Source organism: Amblyraja radiata, chromosome 3 (assembly GCF_010909765.2).
Source record: "Amblyraja radiata isolate CabotCenter1 chromosome 3, sAmbRad1.1.pri, whole genome shotgun sequence".
In the NCBI taxonomy this organism is placed as follows: domain Eukaryota; kingdom Metazoa; phylum Chordata; class Chondrichthyes; order Rajiformes; family Rajidae; genus Amblyraja; species Amblyraja radiata.
Window position 1 is genome coordinate 75564864 of NC_045958.1, and position 20501 is coordinate 75585364.

At 41.5% G+C, this 20501-nt stretch overlaps 2 protein-coding genes across 3 annotated transcripts in view; one reads left to right on the forward strand and one right to left on the reverse strand.

Annotated features, from left to right (window-relative positions):
* smc5 (structural maintenance of chromosomes 5) overlaps nt 1-4255 on the forward strand; it is a 75078-nt gene extending 70823 nt beyond the window's left edge. Inside the window, exons 22-24 of the mRNA XM_033018119.1 lie at nt 109-288; nt 761-856; nt 2068-4255. Coding sequence (XP_032874010.1) covers nt 109-288; nt 761-856; nt 2068-2202 — 411 coding nt within the window. The 3' untranslated portion in view covers nt 2203-4255. The remainder of the gene's footprint in view (nt 1-108; nt 289-760; nt 857-2067) is intronic.
* Nucleotides 2417-17100, reverse strand: klf9 (Kruppel like factor 9). Of its 2 annotated transcripts, none has more exons than XM_033018121.1 (3): nt 16108-17095; nt 10095-10344; nt 2417-4969 (listed from the first exon to the last, which is right to left on the reverse strand). In XM_033018121.1, exons 1-3 carry the CDS (start codon nt 16481-16483, stop codon nt 4951-4953), a joined length of 645 nt encoding a protein of 214 aa, XP_032874012.1. In that variant the 5' UTR covers nt 16484-17095; the 3' UTR covers nt 2417-4950. The 2 variants fall into 2 exon arrangements, with proteins under 2 accessions (XP_032874012.1, XP_032874011.1); XM_033018120.1 differs by lacking the exon at nt 2417-4969 and adding an exon at nt 9123-9594 and having other exon boundaries at nt 16108-17100.
* Nucleotides 17101-20501: the final 3401 nt, after the last annotated feature.

A 20501-nucleotide genomic window follows, 5' to 3' on the forward strand; every position in this document is an offset into this window, starting at 1 on the left:
TCAATCAGATTACCTCTCTTCCTTCTAAACTCTGTTGATTTGGACAATTATAATCTCAAAGACAGCTACATTTTTCATTCCAATGTGTACTCTTTTTTTGCCCCACAGGAGGAATATGACAAGTACGGTATCCGAATTAGAGTCAAGTTTCGCAGCAGCACTCAGCTGCACGAACTCACCCAACATCACCAGAGTGGTGGAGAGAGAAGCGTTTCAACAATGCTGTATCTGATGGCACTACAGGAACTAAATAGGTGCCCCTTTCGTGTTGTAGATGAGATAAATCAGGTACTTCTATCAGCTCAACTTTTATTTATTTCTCTGTGAGTGAAACTGCAAGATGCGGCGCAAGAAGAAGTAAATTGTAGAATCTTATTGCGTGCAGAAAGCCATTCAACTCATAATGTCTGTGCTAAACAGATTAATTATAATTATAAATACTGTCTAGGATAATTCAGTTGCTTTTCAAAGAACTGCAATAAAATACAAACCTCTATCTGTGAGGGCTTGCAGGGCCTCTGTTTAACGTTGTATCAACAAGATGTCTCTGCCAACCATTCAGTGCTCAAACAATCCTGCAAAGGAGTAACTGAGATTTTGTGTACAGATATCTACCGAGTGACACAACTGATAACATGGAAACTGATCTCTCAAAAATTGTCTAAATTTGTGTGAATAAAGTATCCTGCTATGGGAAAACGTTGGAATAACAGTGACAATAACTGTACCAGGAGCGCTGACCCTTTTTTGTTGATTGCAGGGAATGGATCCCACCAATGAGAGGAGGGTGTTTGAGATGGTGGTGCGTGCTGCTTGCAAGGAAAATACCTCTCAGTATTTTTTTATCACGCCCAAGGTACATTGGCTAAATTTTCAATTATTACGTATTGTTCTATTTCAGATTTATGCACAGTTTTGATATCAGACAAATATCAGAAATAAATCTTGGACTGGAAAAGTTGAAATGGAAGTACTAGTTGATACAGGAATATTTTGTCCCCTGCTACCTGATGGATTATCACAAAACATAAAATGGCGAAAGTTCCTTGAAAATAGCATCACGGGTAGACAGCGTAGTGAAGAAAGTTATAGGCGTACTGGCCTTCATCAGTCAGGTTATGAAAGTTGGGACGATGTTTTGCAGTTTCAAAAGCAGTCAGTGAGACTGCACCGTGTAGGTTATGTTCAGTTTCGGTCACCCTGCTATTGGAAAGATGCTAATAGGATAAAAACAGCGCGGAGAAGATTTATGAAGATGTTACCAGTACTCGAAGCACTGAGCTATAAGGATAGTTTGGGCAGGCTAGGACTTTATTCCTTGGACTGTAGGAAACTCCTAAGAGGAGTGATCTTATAGAAATATATGAAATCATGAGCACATGGATTGGGTGAATACACAAGATTTTTCCTGGATTGGGGATTCAAGAACTAGAGGGCATAGGCTTAAGGTGAAAGGAGAAAGATTTAATAGGAACCTGAGGTGTAAAATGTTCACATGGTGGGGGGGGATTATATATATATATGGAATGAGCTGCTAGAGGAAGTAGTTGAGGCAAGTACAATAACATTTAAGACATTTGTATATGGATAGGAAATGTGTAGAGTGATTATTTGGGCCATACACAGACAAATGAGGACACGAGGAACTACAGATGCTGGCTTACAAAAAGGACGCAAAGTGCTGGAGTAACTCAGTGGATCAAGCATCATCACTGGAGAATATGGATAAGTGATTTTCAGATTGAAGAAGGGTCCCAAATCAAAACATCATGTATCCATGTTCATCAGAGATGCTACCTGACCTACTGAGTTACTCTGCCATTTTGTGTCTTTTTTTGCAGGCAAATGAGACTGGCTTAGATGGGTATTTTGGTCGGTGTGGACGAGTTGGGGCTGTTTTGTGCTATATGACTCTATATCGTGATAGTAGGGAAAATGTGTAATGTGTTAGGTGGAGTAAATGTGTATGAAGATTATAGGAAGAGTGAGTGATGTAGTAGTGTCAGCCAGCTTTTGTAAGACTCTATGGCTGTTTTTGTTTGCTTACTGCACTTTGGTTTCCCACAGCTGTTGCAGAACCTAACCTATGTTGACAACATGACAGTGCTGTGTGTTTACAATGGGCCACACATGCTGCCACCGGGCAAGTGGAATCTGGATGCTTTCCTCAGGCGGCGACGGAGGGTGCAAATACATAACTGAGAAGCCATCAGCATCTCCCTTATTACATCAATACTGTTTACAAGCAAAAGGGTTGCCTTGTGACTCAGGGCTATTTCTTCAATTACTTGCATCAGCAATCTTTTTCAAAACTACATATGGTTTTGAAGAAGGATCCCGACCCGAAGCATCACCTATCCATGTCCTCCCGAGATTCTGTGTGACCTGCTGCGTTACTCCAGCCCTTTCGGTTTTGTATGTTTTTGGAGAATGGGATGGTGGAAGATCTAAATGTCATTTTGCCTGTGCTTGACAGTATACCTTTGCTTATTATTTTTGAAATGAAAGAAAATAGTATGTAATTATTTGACTGCTGGTATCCATTGTGATCCTGGTGTGTGAACATGTGTGTTCTGGAACCAATTGCTCAACAGCCTTGATGAATGCGTGTTACATAAATGGACTAGATATTGCTGATGCAGCAATATAAATTTGTCCCTTTTTTGGCCACACGCCATTGTCCTTACGCACATCTACCCATGCAGTTATATTCAATGCTTTCATTCTGGTGTGCCTTGATCTTAACAGAACTGTTATAGAGTGTTGTAAAAAGTAAATGGGAGTCAAGAGTTTCTCTCAGTAAAGAGAGATTCCATTTAAAGATAGATTCCTCAGTAAAGATTGAGGATTTCCATTTAATATCCCTGGATATGAGTACTTGCTTCATTAGCAAATTTAATGAAGCAAATTGCCAGTAAAATCCTGCTGGATATCCCAATCTTGGGTTGTCTGATAAATTTATGACGACACTTAGATCAGTTTTGAATGGGGATATGCAGAACCATTTCCCCTTTTAGGAAAGAGAAAACATATATGCTTCAAATACATTTTTGTTAAAACTGTGCCTGTCAGCCAGCAATTAGAAAATTAATAATCAGCTATTTCAGTTTAACGAGCAGCTCCCTGTTAGCAGCAGATCTTATTTTAAATAGTGAAAGAAACTTTTGAGTAGTACTAGAATCCAACTTCTATTGGAAACGAAAGTTACTCCTCTCTCAAATTGGAACTATGCTGTACACATAATTCATGAGCTCTGCAGGATAAGGTATTTTGCATCCTACCTGTCAGGATGCATATTACATAGAAAGAGAATAATACTGAGGGTAATTTAAATTGGCTATCAAAAGCTTTGTCTGTTATAGATTTAGCCAGTACTCTAGTTGTGCTGCACGAGCAACTTGTCAAATTGTGTGCCTTGCACACTTTTTTTAAGACTCACCAAATCTCTTGTGTTCTCATGAAATCACTTGACAGAGGGTTGTTGCCAAGTCCTCCATAATTTATTCAGTAGAACACGGTGTTGCACCAGGTGCAAGGCCTGCATCTTTGCCTTCAATATTGCTGTCGGCCATATTAAAAAACATTGTAATTTTAATCTGTGGCATAATTCAAATATGGAACGTGACTGGTTTAAAAAGTTATCTATTTAAAATGCTGTACTTGCATCTGCATTATTTTTGTAAATAATGGATAACAGAATATTTAGTGTCCTAGAGTTGCAGGTGTTTTCTAATCAGTGTATTCCATAATTTTTACCAAATAAATTGCTACATGCACAATTTTAATGAGAACAAATATAATTCTATAATTCCTTCCAGTTTTCCCTTGATCTCCCTGTTACTCCTGTCTCAGCCTGATAATGCCTTTAGAGGAAGGCCAAACATGCCATATTCATAGCTCCAGATATTCTATAAAGGGGAATATCTGGGTTCTGATTCTGGTATCTGCCCTTTTAGAATAGAATGCTATTTTATGACTTCATTGCAACTAAACCAATTCATTGAATTTCCTTCGCATTAGCTTTTAATGAAACATGTTAAAAAATTGTATAATTTTCTCCTTTTGCATTTTTGTAAAATTCCATGGAAAATATTTTGGTGTTTAAATTGTCTTTGAGAACTCACTTGTTGTTTTGATACTTGTAATGTGCACTTGCTATTTGTTTTAAAAGAAAAGAATTACCCTTTGAAATGGTTTGTCCCTGTATGAAGTGAAATAAATTATGTTTATTTTTGCAGTGTCATTTTTAAGTTCAGTTGAGCTGTTTCATGTATCAATATTTTAGGGCCTGGTCAATACTGGAAAGTTGAATTAAAAATTAAAACAAACTGGATTTTGAAATTCATGACAAATGTACATTACTCATCTTATATGGTAGAGCTGCTACCGCACAGCGCCAGAGACCCGAGTTCAATCCTGACCTCAGGTGCTGTCTGTTTGGAGTTTGTACATTCTCCCTGTGACCGTGTGTGTTTCCTCTTGGTGCTCCGGTTTCCTCCCACATCAAGACGTGCAGGTTTGTAGGTTATTTGGCCTCTGTAAATTGTTCATAGTGTAGGGAATGGATGTGAACGTGGAATAATATAGAACTAGTATGAAAGGGTGATCGATGGTCACCGTGGGCGCAGTGAGCTGAAAAGCCTGTTACTATGCTCTATCCTTCAATCCATCATGTAGTTGATTTGCTCACAGGCTTGCAGTGGACTTTTCCACTGGTGCTTGCACTGATTCGGAATTAAACTGCAGTACAGCTCCCTCTGGAGGGTATCGCAACTGTCCGTCTCTTCGATGGACTGAGACTGGAGAACTGTCTCTAAAATTATTTGCTTTGAAATTAGCTGTCGCAGGCAAATAAGCCGTGTGGCCCGGAAGCAGAACATCGAAAGATCCTTAGGTACACAAGGCTGCAGAGGATGGAATCTGGAGTAACAAACAATCTACTGGAGAAACTCAGCGTGTCGAGCAGCATCTGTGAGGGGAAAGGAACGGTTGTCAGCAAAAGGTATGTTGTAGGTTTAAAGGACACAATTTTATTGTACAATACTTTCAGACAGAATTGTTCAAAAAATAGGCTATTCAGCCCTTAAATTTCACTCCTTATCATTCAACAGGGTCATGGCCTTGGCTGAGCTCCCTGGATTTGTTTTAGAATGTTAGGAAATTCTTGAAAACGGGTGGTATTGTCACCATGCTTAGAGATTAACCATATAACAATTACAGCACGGAAACAGGCCATCTCGGCCCTACAAGTCTGTGCTGAACAACTTTTTTCCCTTAGTCCCACCTGCCTGCACTCATACCATAACCCTCCATTCCCTTCTCATCCATATGTCTATCCAATTTATTTTTAAATGATACCAACGAACCTGCCTCCACCACTTCCACTGGAAGCTCATTCCACACCGCTACCACTCTCTGAGTAAAGAGGTTCCCCCTCATGTTACCCCTAAACTTCTGTCCCTTAATTCTGAAGTCATGTCCTCTTGTTTGAATCTTCCCTATTCTCAAAGGGAAAAGCTTGTCCACATCAACTCTGTCTATCCTTCTCATCATTTTAAAGACCTCTATCAAGTCCCCCCTTAACCTTCTGCGCTCCAGAGAATAAAGACCTAACTTATTCAACCTTTCTCTGTAACTTAATTGTTGAAACCCAGGCAACATTCTAGTAAATCTCCTCTGTGCTCTATTTTGTTGACATCCTTCCTATAATTGGGCGACCAAAATTGTACACCAGGCTCCAGATTTGGTCTCACCAATGCCTTGTACAATTTTAACATTACATCCCAGCTTCTATACTCAATGCTCTGATTTATAAAGGCTAGCATACCAAAAGCTTTCTTTACCACCCTATCTATATGAGATTCCACCTTCAAGGAACTATGCACGGTTATTCCCAGATCCCTCTGTTCAACTGTATTCTTCAATTCCCTACCATTTACCATGTACGTCCTATTTTGATTTGTCCTGCCAAGGTGTAGCACCTCACATTTATCAGCATTAAACTCCATCTGCCATCTTTCAGCCCATTCTTCCAAATAGCCTAAATCACTCTGTAGACTTTGGAAATCCTCTTACTTACTAACTTACTTACTTACTTACATACTTACTAATCCAATTTACCACACCTTCATCCAGATCATTGATGTACATGACAAACAACAGAGGACCCAGCACAGATCCCTGAGGCACCCCACTAGTCACCTGCCTCCAACCCGACAAACAGCCATCCACCATTACCCTCTGGCTTCTCCCATTCAGCCACTGTTGAATCCATCTTGCTACTCCTGCATTTATACCCAACAGTTGAACCTTCTTAACCAACCTTCCATGAGGAACCTTGTCAAAGGCCTTACTAAAGTCCATATAGACAACATCCACTGCTTTACCCTCGTCAATTTCCCTAGTAACCTCTTCAAAAAATTCAAGAAGATTAGTCAAACATGACCTTCCAGGCACAAATCCATGCTGACTGTTCCTAATCAGACCCTGTTTATCCAGATGCTTATATATATTATCTCTAAGTATCTTTTCCATTAATTTGCCCACCACTGAAGTCAAACTAACAGGTCTATAATTGCTAGGTTTACTCTTAGAACCCTTTTTAAACAATGGAACAATATGCGCAGTACGCCAATCCTTGGGGACTATTCCCGTTTCTAATGACATTTGAAATATTTCTGTCATAGCCCCGGCTATTTCTACACTAACTTCCCTCAATGTCCTAGGGAATATCCTGTCAGGACCTGGTGACTTATCCACTTTTATATTTTTCAAAAGTGTCAGTACTTCTTTTACTTTGAAACTCATAGTATCCATAGCTACTCTACTAGTTTCCCTTACCTCACATAATTTAATATCCGTCTCCTTGGTGAATACCGAAGAAAATAAATTGTTCAATATCTCCCCCATCTCTTTTGGCTCTGCAGATAGCTGTCCACTCTGTCTCTCCAATGGACCAATTTTATCCCTCGTTATCCTTTTGCTATTAATATAGCTGTAGAAACCCTTTGGATTTACTTTCGCCTTACTTGCCAAAGCAACCTCATATCTTAGCTTTTCTAATTTCTTTCTTAAGATTCTTTTTACATTCCTTATACTCCTCAAGCACCTCATTTACTCCATGCTGCCTATAATTATTGTAGATCTCCCTCTTTTTCCGAACAAGATGTCCAATTTCCCTTGAAAACCAGGGCTCTTTCCAGTAGCTAGTAGTGCTGCTGCCTCACTGTAGCTCTAGAGACTGATTTAATCCTGGCATTAGATGCTGGATGTATGGAGTTCTCCCTGTGAAAGGTGAATGCATTGATTTCCCTTGGAGTGCTCGATTTGCTCCTTTATCCCAAAGATTGCTTGTCTAACTGACAATTCCAATAGGTATGTGATAGAGTTAATGGGCATCTGAGGAGATTAGTTTACAGGGAAAATTTGGTGGATTCGGATTGCTCTGTGAGCCAGCGACCATTGACTATAGCTCTGCCTTCAACACAATAATCCCATCCTGGACCTGGGTAAGCATAATAACACACACCACCAGACTCTGGAACAGCTTCTTTCCCTCCATTATCTGGCTTCTGGAAAGTCCTTCCATAAGCTTAGGGTACAGTTTCTTCAACCTACCTCAGAACTTTGTCTCTGGAACTTCTGTGCTATGATGCTAAAAAGTATATTCTGCACTCGTGTCTTTTCTTTCACTCTGTATTTTACTTTATTGCAGGTTGATGTATTTTATCTGATTTGATTGGATAGCATACAAAATAAAACTTCCTATGCTCTTCCAAATTACATACATTGTGTATAAATGAGCTAGGCCAAAAAATGTGAAATCTATATATTTAATTCAGTTAAATGCTTATTTTTGCTGAATAGAAATGGAGGCCAGTTATTATTTTAATTTAATTGAGAGTGGGGAATTGATGGTAGAGGAAGGAAAGTTAATTGTATTATTTTTAGCTGATGCTTAATAACATTTTATCACAGAGAATAAATTCTCACAGGATTGACATTTGAACGGTGTATTTAAATGTTTTACTGGCGGGCAGCAAATTCATATTGGTTTAGATGAAAGGCCCAGATGAAAAATTCATTTGAAAAAACGTTCTATCAAAAACACTGCTGCACCTCTGATGTGGCTTGATATTGGTCCAACAATAACTACTCTTTGAAAAGTACATCTTTGGCTATAAAATACCATAGACTTTTCATGTGCACAAGCTGTTCGTTGAGGTGAAAGATATCGGCAGCTCACTTGCAATAGGTTACTGAAGCTTAGTTCAAGTTGGAACAGTTTTAGGATTTGCAATGTGTTGCAATAACTGGCAAACAATTAAAATTTCCTTCAGTAACAGCTGCTGCTTGCTTTCAGAAAAGTATTTAAATTGCTACACTTTAGCAAAAAAGCAACCAATGCATTTATATGGTACCATGAATTGTAATGTTTCCCAGAGTGTCCTAGAGGCAATGCTTTGGAAAAGCAGCCAAAAGAGGATCTTAAAAGGAGTACAGAAGCAAAAAACGTTTAAGGAGGGAATTCCAGATGTTTAGCCCAGGCAGCTAAAGACCCTGATGTCAAAGGAATTAATTCCAGGGACCACACCTGGAGGAATGCAAGGACCTAGAGGATTACAAGGTTGGTTCACATTCTAAGTGGGCTTTCATGCATGATTGAACGCAGGAAGCTGATTTTTGGGTGAGTTTACATTGTCAAGACAGCCATCTCACTTATGGAATCGTTTGCAGGGCATATTTGATGGATTTCAGTGACAGGTAGAGGAGGGACAGGCCTTGTTAAAGCATCAAGCGTGGTGATTTTTTTCCATATTTCTAAGTGCGGTCTGAAGTTCAAATGCAGCACCAAGATCATTAAATACCAAGTTCTGCCTGAGACACCTCATGAGACATGCTGGGGAACCGAGCTACCACAGAGAATATTAAGTGACTCCCATTTATTTAGTTAGAGAATTGTCTACTCATTCTACACCGGGTATCAGATAAGATGCCAGCCAATTTAAAGATTATGATTCAGAGAGGTGGTTTTTAAATGATTTGGAAATAATCAGGGAAAATTCAACGAAACAGAACTGAAATAGATCTTTTTTAAGTAATCAGACATCTGCCAACCCAGAAGCACAATGCAATTTGATTTTATGGTTGTCAAGATGATCTGTAATAAAAATAAATCATCCTTCCTTTGGACCACTTTTCACTTGTATCCTCACCCAATGGACATTTTTTCCCCGCTAATTAATAGTGCATAATCTCAAAAGGTGCATTAAATTCTTTTTTTTTTAAATTCAGTTTCTATGTTCAAATCCAGGGTGATGGTAGGAAAAATGAACTGCAATACAGTCTAGACGATGGTACATACTGTTCGCTGTACATTCACACTCAGAGGTGGGTACCACATAGTATGATTGACAAGGCACACAGTGTAAACTAAAAGAGGTAGATTTTCCAGCAATTCTTCTCAAAACAATTTTTCCGATGCAGTAGACTTTTCAGTCATTATCTCCTCTTCCGAATTCGCAATATTGGGAATCACCAGCCATTTCATGGCACACCTTGACGTGGTCAAATCAAATCAGCTGGAAACACAAACTGAAAAAGCAAGTCTGTGATCCACTGCTGAATTCTCCTTGTGATTCTTCCACCTTCCCCATTATAAAGTTAGTTCTCCCCACAGCTGATGGTAATGAGCAGAATTAGTAGCGGTTTTATGCAGCCCGATCAGAGCATTTCAAAGGTGTCTTCCAACACGGTTTAACTCGAGTGAATCTTTACACCAGCTAACAGTGCAGGAATAGAAATAGAAGGATGCATGTGGAGAACCCATCTCAAACTCCACTGGATGTAGAGGAGGTCCGCTGCAAGCCAATGCTGTATGCCTCAAAGCAAAATAAATCTGCCAGCCCAATCTTTCTGCTAGCAAGCACAGACCCCGATGAGAAGACTCCAAAGATCATGGCACCAAGTGCAGAATGTAAGTAGGCATGACCAATTATGTTTATATATGAAAGCAACGGCAGCAAAAGCAAGTGGGTGAACGGATGGGAGAGAGGTCTCAGCAGCTTGTCCCTGCGTAAAGGCTGCACTTCTACCTTGCTGGTTGGAGGACTGTAGCCAGGGAGGAGACGGTGCCCCTCCGTGCTCTCTGTAGCATGCTGGACTGGAAGTCAGGGTGCCGCCTGGCGTGTTTGGTCAAGTGGTCGCTCCTCATGAAACATTTCTCGCACAAGGGGCACTTGAACTTCTTCTCGCCGGTGTGGGTTCTGTAGTGCCGTGTTAGCTCATCGGAACGGGAAAACTTTTTACAGCAACCGGACCACGTACAAGGAAAGGGCCTCTCTCCTGCAGAGGCCAAAGAGAACATTTTAACCATGTTGTCACCATCCATACCTCACTTCGCATCAAGGCTCCCTGGAGTGTGTTGCCTTTAAATACATACCCTGGTTCTGTAGCAACTGTTTGAGCATCCTACATTCATGGAACTGATGCATATTGCCCTAAGTTGCAACTCAGAACTTCAGTGCCCGTCCCTTCAGCCAAGGGTCCAGGCATTGAAATTGCCTCCCTACCTTTAAAATACTTGTTGACTTATTCTTTTGGAATCAATTTCTGACCATCTGTCCTAATGCCACTTATGGGGCACGGTGTCATCTATTATTTGCTAACCCTCCTGTGAAGTATATTTGTAACTGTTGCCATGGTACTATTTTAATACGTGTTCTTGACCATAGCTAACTCTCTTTTCCAGGTGTCACCATCTTCTCTTCTTAGACAGCCTCTCGCATTTGAAGATGAGCTGCATCCAGTGGTCTAAAGTGACAGATGGGGTCAACGTTAGACCGACAGACTCTTCCATAAATGGGGCAGGAGCATAGGGCAGATGGGTAATAGGTGAGGTGGTGCATCCTTTTGCAATGTATGCTTCTGTGCATTCTTAATGCGTGGACTGAATGTTCCCAACACCATCACGAATGTTCCTTCTCCACTTTGAATGGTCATGGGTTAGAAATTCCCAGGTATCAATGGGAAAGTTACAATTGTTTTCCAATGAGCCTTGCTTTGAGCAAATCATTCAACCTTTTTCTCCATCTGACGATAATATCTTCCCCTGACAGTTCAGAATAGTGCATATCTTTCAGGAGACAGAAATCAGGAATGCTATCAGCAAGCTTTGTCTGAGAGAGCTAACTGGACATAACTACCAGTAGAAACAAAGAACTGCAGATGCTGGTTAATACACAATGATTTGGATGAGAACAGAACAAACAGGGCAAGATTAGCAAGTTTGCTGATGATACAAAAGTGGGTAGTTTTGCAGATAGTGGAGATGGTTGTGAAAGATTGCAGCAGGATCTTGATCCATTGGCCAGGTGGGCTGAGGAATGGTTGATGGAATTTAATATAGAGAAATGTGAGGTGTTGCATTTTGGGATGTCTAACAAGGGCAGGACCTACACTGAATGGATAGGCTTCTGGGGAGTGTTGTAGAGCAGAGGGATCTAGGAGTGCAGGTGCATGGTTCCTTGAAGGTCGATTCGCAGGCAGAGTATTGAGTATAGAAGTTCAGAGGTCATGTTGCAGTTGTATAATACGTTGGTGAGTGCTGGGCACTATGTTTTAGGGAAGATATTGTCAAGCTTGAAAGGGTTCAGAGGAGATTTACAAGGATGTTGCCAGGACTAGAGGGTCTGAGCTATAGGGAGAGGTTGAGTAGGGGGGGGGGGGGGGGGGGGGGGGGGGGGGGAGGAAGGGAATGGGGAAAGGGGTTTAATGAGAAGATACCTAAAATGCCTAATACCAAATACACGCAAACTGGCAAAACAGCACCTCATATGGGTGTGAGGTGCTGTTTGGGTAACTTAGCAGTATGAACATTGAATTCTCTAATTTTAGATAACCTCCCCGCACGTGCTTCCCCAAGAACCAACCCCCTCCCTACACTATGGCCACCTAAACGCCCATCTATTTCTCCCCATCATCTACACCCCCCCCCCCACTTTCCTCACTCTGGCTTTACAATCCGCAACACTTCACGCCTATCTAACGTCTTCCTTTCTTATCTGTGGCCTTTATTCCCACTACCTGCCTATCACTACCTCGCTCACCTATATCAATCTATTACCTGCCACACCTTGCCCTGCCTCTACCTTTTTCCAGTTGTATTCTCCCCCCAACACACAATCAGTCTGAAGAAAGGTCTTGACCTGAAACATCACATATCCATGATCTCCAGGGATGCTGCCTGACCTGTAGCACTTCGCCATTCGCCCGGGAGAATTCCAGTGCATTGGGAGGATATTGCGGGGACGCTGTTAGTGTTATCACGGTTTCGAAGTACCTGCTGAAGTTAATCTAAGTCTCAGAAGCACGCAGGGGCAGGGATCACTGCTGCTCAGTTGACCGTGACATCTTGATCTTCAAACATCCTGTTCCTCATTCACATAAAACATAGGAGCAGGGGTAGGCCACTCGGCCCCTCATGCTTGCTCTGACATTCAACATGATCATGACTGATCTGCCTCTTCTGTCCAGTTCCAGAGTACCCTCAATTCCCTGATCTTTCAAAAATGTATATCTCCTCATTTAAATACCTTAGTGATCTAGCCTCCACAACTTTCTGGAGCAGACTTCCAGAGATTTGCCACACTCTGTGACGTGATGTGCCAACACACCTTAGCTGTGGCCCATCATGGCCCCCTTATCTTGTAACTATGTCCCCTTGTTTGAAATTTTATCACCAATGGAAGCATTTCCACATCTGTCCTGTCCCCTTATGATTTTAGATGCTTCAATGTTTCATAGCCCCTTATTCTTCTAAACTATAAGGATTACAGAATTGACCAAAGATTGTGCTGGCCCACTGCAGTCATTGATGAATTTCACCATCAGTTTCTGCCTTTGCTGAGAGTTCCCCACATTTTCCATGTGCAGTTATCACTCTAAAGGCAGACCTTATCCAGATCAACATGCTGCCTAACTGCATTCATTCAGTGTTTTAAAATGTCTTCACAGAGACATTATCAGGCAACATCTGACCCCCATATCCTTATGTGACAATATATAGAAAGGCAAAAAAATTCTCAATACTCCCTAAAACCTACCTCATTGACCATGCTTTTGGTCGCTTATCCTTATAAGCAACCAAAAGCATGGTCAATGGGGTAGGTTTTAGGGAGTATTGAGGATTTTTTTCCCTATCTCTATATTCACCTATTCCACTGTGGTAAATTATTGTCCTGGACAACTGAGATTGATATCAACTGAAGATAGTTAATAACTCAGATAATAACAAATCAATAACCCAGATAGTGAAGATGGTTGTGAAAAATTGCAGCAGGATCTTGATCGATTGGCCAGGCGGGCTGAGGAATGGTTGATGGAATTTAATACAGAGAAATGTGAGGTGTTGCATTTCGGGAAGTCTAACATGGGCAGGAGCTACACAGTGAATGGTAGGGCTCTGGGGAGTGTAGAGCAGAGAGATCTAGGAGTGCAGGTGCATGGTTCTTGAAGGTCGAGTCGCAGATAGATAAGGTGGTCAAAAAGGCTGTTGGTACATTGGTCTTCATCAGTCTGAGTATTGAGTATAGAAGTTGGAAGGTCACGTTGGTGAGACCACATTTAGAGTATTGTGTTCTGTTCTGGGCACCATGTTATAGGAAAGATGTTGTCAAGGTGGAAAGGGTAGAGAAGATTTATGGGGATGTTGCCAGGACTAGAGAGTCTGAGCTATAGGGAGAGGTTGACTAGGCTGGTACTCTATTCCCTGGAGCCCAGGAGGAGGATGGGTGATCTTATAAAATCATGAGAGGAACAGATTGGGTAGTGCAGAGTCTCTTGCCCAGAGTAGGTGAATCGAGGACCAGAGCACATAGGTTTAAGGTGAAGGGGAAAAGATTTAATGGGAATCTGAGTGGTAACATTTTCACACAAGGGTCGTCTTCTTCTTACGTATGGCGTGCACAGCCTAAAGTTGTAGGACAACATTCTATTTGATTGATTGCATTCGTCGAAACAGGGCGGACCACGTGAAGGTTGCAATCTTCCACCCCACAAAGGGTGATGGGTGTACGGAACAAGCTGCCGAGGAGTTAGTTGAAGCTGGGACATTCCCAACATTTAAGAAACAGTTAGACAGGTACATGGATAGGACAGGTCTGGAGGGATATGGACCAAACACGTGTAGCTGGGACATGTTGGCCGGTGTGGGCAAGTTTGGCCGAAGGGCCTATTTCTACCCTATCACTGCGACTCACCTCAGAGTCCATCAACTCCCTAAAGCATGTATTTGCATCTATGGCATATTGCCATATGCTTTTCAATCACTCAAGCTGAGCAAGTGAAATCATAGCCACACCTGGAACTGAAAATCATGCTCGGACATATTCCACTCTCAACAGAGAGGAAAGTTTCAAAGTGTAAATCACCAGAGTTCTCCTTCAAGATCAGCATGAACTGAAAAATATCCTAGGTTTCCCTCTTTCCCTGCTCTGACAAGGGCTGCACACCTGAAACGTTGAACATTTCTTTTTCCACATATGCTGCCTGACCTGTTGAATGTTTCCAGCATTTTCAGTTTCTATTGCAATTCCTCGTCCATCTAATCTGTAATAATGTCCAAGTTTGTGCCTTGCGCCTTCTGAATTTCGCCGTTTCATCACTTTCTTTTAAGTAGATAGGAAGACGCGGTATTTTGGTGACAGGAAGGACACAATTTGTAGCAAATGAACAAAAGCAGCAGCGAGGCGAGGAAAAGAAATGCTCTTGATAGACTTGCACTCCCACTGTATTCTTTATCACCGCTGTCAATGTAGTTCGATGACTCACCTCTTGAGTGTATTATTGAAAACATGACAGCCAAAATTGCATGCAGTATGAAATGAGTATGAGCAGACAATCTGTTTTAGTAATGTAGACTGAGTGATATTGAGCCGTCTGCAACGCAGAGCTGTGGGATCTGTTTACATTATGCTAAGTAACAGACAAGGCTTCGGTTTAAAATCTGATGCTCAAATCATGCCCTGGACTGGGCACCACACTCTCGGTATTACGCCGGAGTACATGTCCATATTTTAGAGCTCAATTCATTGCCTGGAAATTGTTTTATTAAGTAAGTAAGTAAGTAAGTAAGTAAGTGTATTGGCCAAGTATTCACATACAAGGAATTTGCCTTTGTGCTCCACCCACAAGTAACAACATGACATACAGTGACAGTTACGAATTAGTAACTTTCAATAGGGAATGGGTAAATAGTTTAAACAAATTAAAAGAAAATCACCGGGTTCCTGGGAAAGGACGGAGGGATAACGTTTCCAAAGAGGCAACGGTGACGGAAAGCTAATCTGTTCTGATTCTCTGACTGTTTTCCTTATGTAATATAACTTCATGAAATACGTTACTGGCTTGTCAAAGAACTGGGGGGTTTCTGTGCCGCCTTCATCGGCAGTTCTAAACGAGACAGGAATACATTTATTCCGCGACTGTGGTAGACATTTCACAGCAGTCGCTCCGCTGCCACTGATTTCAGAGGTATTGTACCGATCACAGTGAATCTGTCACGTATTTGACATCAGCGATTTGACCTGCATAGTTCTTATCATTTGAGCATTGCCACGCTCGTGTCTGCGGGATATTGGCATCCACGTTGGTCTGCTTTGTGATTCGTGGAAAGGCTGCATAGAGTCAAAAGTGTTTAGTTTAGAGATACAGCATGGAAACAGGCCCTTCGGTCCGCCGAGTTCACGCCGACCATCGAGTACCCGCTAGTTCTATATTTTCCCACTTTCGCATCCACGACACTGGGAACAATTAACCTACAAAGCCGCACGACTTTGCGGAGCCGCAGCACCCGTGGGAAAGTGACGGGGGTCAGAGAGAACGTGCAAACTCCATACAGACAGCATCTGTGATCTGGATCGAACCCGGCGCTGTGAGGCAGCAGTTATACCAGCTGAGTCGTCCTTATCTAACAGATAATGAATAGAACCCGGAGCAATGAAAGTCTTACTTGCTGCAGCTTTACAGGCAAATTAGAAGCAGCAACAACATAGTAGAATGTGCAGTAAATTATCGGTACAGAATTGTAAGGCATAACATGGGACTAACCTGTGTGCGTTCTCAAGTGCGCCTTTAAGTGGGAAGCTTTTCCATAGACTTTGGCGCATCCACTGTACGGACATTCGTGCCGTTGGCTGGAGAAACCTTTCACTTGGTCCGTTGCGCCACAGAACGGAATTGCGGGCGTAAAATGCGCTTCCCGGGCGCAGGATTCGTGGCTGGATCCCACCGGTGACAGCGGATTGCACTTGCTCAGGTCCGCCAGGATCCTGGCCATGCCCAGTAGGGAACCACAGCCCTCCCGGACTTCTCTCCTCTCCTCTCCGGCCAAGCCCTGCCTAGCAGACTGGTGCACCACAGGGCGGCTGGAAATAGAAACCAGGCACTCAGCGGCAAGGTAATCGATGTATGCAATTGCAGACATTACGACCGGACCAGTCAATCAGTCTCTTGCAGATTCCTCTTGTCGTTTTATGTGATATATAAATCACGCTTTAAAGGATGCAATCTACTCTTGTCATTCCGCGGCTGTCCCTTGTACAATCCGACAAACACGTGGTGTACAACTGTTGCAAACACTTTATAAACAATCAAACCATAAATGCAGTTTATCCTATCCTTCAAGGCTGTTTACTTTTGCACCACGTGAGTTGTTGGTGAAACCAGATTGCAAACGGGATGAGGAGAATTGAAAATTCAATGCAAAATGTTTCCCTCTTTTCCTAAGTGAACCAGCAATCGATGAAGAGATTGACTACCCGCACAAATTCCGATTATTTTTTATTTTGCCGTCCTGCAAAGTTACTCGCGTTGCAGATTGCAGTGTGGTTAAACTGTGCTAAGGTTTCGAGCAGCACGGGAGCGCACTATGAACGCCCGAAGCCAGCGTGTCCCGGGACTATCCGCATTTCCGCCTCCGCACCACCCACGTCACAATGCGAGCTGATCGTGAATGGACACAGTGGGTTCCATTCACAGACAATCCAACACCTGGAGTTCGCTCCCGCCCCGTCCATTCGTACATGGACAGGGCGACCTGACCTTGAACGATGCCGAGATGGTTCAGATACCACCCCACTGGCTAGTCCCATTTGCTGGGTTCAGTTTTAAAAGAAGCAATGCTCATCTGAAATAATTAACGATATCTGCTTTTGTCTCACCTGCTTTGCCAGAGACTTTTGCTGTGGAGCCTGTCATTGGGTATTTTTAAAGTGGAGATGATAGATCTGCGTTCCCTTGGTCCTGTTTTCACACCTTACACTTCCTTATCTATGTACCTATGTACATTAGTCTGAAGATGGGTCTCGACCCGAAACCTCACCCATTCCTTCTCTCCAGAGATGATGCCTGTCCCGCTGAGTTACTCCAGGTTTATGTGTTTATCTTTGATAGGTTCTTGGTTAGTAAAGGCTGCAAAGGTTACGGGGAGAAGGCAGGAGAAAGGGGTTGAGAGGGAAAAATAAATCGGCCATGATCAAATGGCAGACCACATGGTCTAATTCTGTTTCTATGCCTTATGGTCTGCTTCTAGCAAAGCCTCTGCTTTAAAATTGTGTTATTCAAGTCTATAGATCCACCCACATTCCTGCCACACACGTCCGTGATTTTGCCACATATGCATGTTGCGCATTGTCCAATTCTATTTTACCACCATGAGCAAACATGTTTTAAACTGAAGATAGACACAAAAAGCTGGAGTAACTGAGGTCTGGCACCATCTCTGGAGAAAAAGAATAGGTGACATTTAGGGTCAAGACCCTTCTAGAGTCAGAGGAAAGGGAAACAAGATATGGATGGTACGTAAAACAAATGAATGAAAGATATGCAAAAATAAATTATTATCAAGGAAACGCGGAGCCTACAATGGTCCATTATTGGCTGTGGGGTAGGTGATAACGAGCAGACAGTGAAACATGTACGGTCACATTGTTTGATGTGGCCAAATGTGGCTTAACACAAAACGTCTGAAGAAGGGTCCTGACCCGAAGTGTCATGGACCCATGTTCTCCAGAGTTGCTGCCTGACCTGCTGGATTATTCCAAGACTTTGTGTCTTTTATTGGCATAACCAAAATTTTATAAAGTTGCAACATGAAAATATAATTAGGTAATTATGTCCCTCTAGTCCATTCAACAAGATTATGACTAACCTTCCATCTCAGCGCCATTTTATTAGAATATAAGGACAGGAAAGGTTTCGAGGTTTATGGTCATAACACAGTCAAATGGGACTAGCTTAGATGGAGCATCTTGGTTAGCATGGCCAAAGGGCCTGTTTCCGTGCTAGACTCCATCTACAATTCATGCTGCCTTGCGGGAGCTGCCAACATAATCAAAAATCACTCACATCCCGGTAATTCCCTCTTCTCTCCCATCGGACAAAAGATAAAATGTTTTTAAAGCACATACCACCAGCTTTAAGTACAACTTCTTCCTGCTGGTATCAGACTCTTGAAAGAACTTTTCACAAGCTGGGGGATGTATTCCCAACCTCCCAATCCACCTTGTTGCAGGCTTTGCACTTTTCTTCATAAACTACACCAGGGGTGGGGAACCTTTTCATGTTGCAATGCCGTTAGCTGTAATCTAATAAGGCCGCATCCAAGAAACTTCAATTAGATACACTTCAAAATTTACATTATTTTGTAAAAATCTAACTACTATGTACTAACTTCAAGAAAATGATTTTTTTTTGTAAATTCTAAAGTTAACTAACCTTTTAATGGCTTTGTTGTGACTGCTTTTTGTGGGAAAGCATTTGAATATTTGGTTGCAACATGGAGGTGCGCAGTTTCAGCTGATTTTCTAGATGGGTGTCCGCCATTTGTGACCTTAAGGGCGTCTTGATTTGGATTAGGTAGGAGAATGTAGATTTGCAGCAATAAGTGGTTGAAAAGCAAGAAAGCATTTACCGTGCATGTTGCGGAAGACGTGGGTATTCTATTGCATTTTTCCTAGATCTTTCTTAGCGTCAAATAAGGACTCTAAAATGTCATCTTCTGAGAGCTCAATCAATTCCATCTGTAGGAGCCTTGGAGATATCAAATAGGTGAGGTTGAAATGCTAATTTGAGTGTGATGTCATGATTCTCAAAGTCAGTGAACCTTTCATTGTATTCTTTAATTAATAAGTCTATAACAGCTGCGTATTCTTCAAATGATTCGCATGAATCCTCCTGCTCATCAATGACCTTCGCTAACGGGAAAATGTTCATCCGAAATTTCATTTTGAAGAAGAAGAGTTTTGAAAAAAGATAGCTTTTTTCGAAATGCTTGGATTTTTTGCCACATTATCATATATAGACAGTTTTACCTTGCAAAGAAACATTCAAGTCATTTTGCTTTGACATGATATCACACAGAAATGCAGTATTTCTATAGAAATCTTCTTTCAATAATTCACATTGCTGATTCTGTTCTTCATGAAATTTAACTATTTGTTCTTGCAAAGATAACAATTTTGATAACACCCGTCCCTGCGATAGCCAACGCATTTTTTCAATGATACGGCAAATCCACACTGAATGCCTCATCGTCCAACTTTAGCATATTATGAAACTGACGATGCCGTGTTGCATTTGCACGAATATAGTTAACAATACTTATAACTTGTTGTCACTTAAAATAGTAGATTTAGCACAGAGATTTTGCTGATGCAAGATACAATGAAAAGAAATGAGTGCATCCGGATCTGATAATATCTTTTTTATCTGTGCAATAAATCCTTCATGTTTTCCTGTCATGGAAGGTGCACTGTCTGTACATACACTCACTAGTCGGGGAGGAATATTTTGTTGAATCTTCTTTTACTCTTTGGTATTTAAAATACGTTCATTTTAAGATAAAAATTAAAATAATAAAAAACAAACAAAAACATATGAATAAAAATAAAAGGATTTGTTCGACAAAAATCTGGATCCATTCAAAAGGCCGCACTTAATGGCCTAGAAGGCCGATCTACACCTTCTTTATAAGGGTAACACTATATTCTGTTCTCTGTTTCCTTCTCTTTACACTACCTGTTGTACTCATTTATGGTCTTTGATTGTAATCATGTATAGATGATTTTTGTTTACCCCAATAGCATGCAAAAGAATAGTATTTTACTGTATCTCGGTACACATGACAATAAACCAATACCATATCGCTGGGTATCCAGAGGTCTGCACAAATGACGCAAATAGGGAACTTAATTTCAATTAACCTAGTAAATCCGGAATACAAAGTTAGCATATGCAATGATAAATGTAGAACTGTCAGGTTATTGCTATTTAGTTCACCAATTTTCTTTGGGGAAGATTGCAATTTTCTTTGTGGGCAGGAAAGATGTGAAGGTTTTGGAGAGGGTCAATGCTTCCTAGATTAGAGGGTTACAGCGACAGGGAGCGGTTGGATAGACTTGGATTGTTTTCTTGGGAAGTATATAAAAATATGAGAGACATAG

Excerpts from the sequence above, each read along its gene's own strand:
- klf9 (XM_033018120.1), bottom strand. The coding sequence starts at position 16,483 with ATGTCTGCAATTGCATACATCGATTACCTTGCCGCTGAGTGCCTGGTT. Across the intron at positions 10,345-16,107 it reads GCACTTGAGAACGCACACAG|GAGAGAGGCCCTTTCCTTGT; the intron begins GTTAGTCCCATG and ends TGGCCTCTGCAG. Across the intron at positions 9,595-10,094 it reads ACAGTCCTCCAACCAGCAAG|TTTGTGTTTCCAGCTGATTT; the intron begins GTAGAAGTGCAG and ends TTGCTTTTTCAG.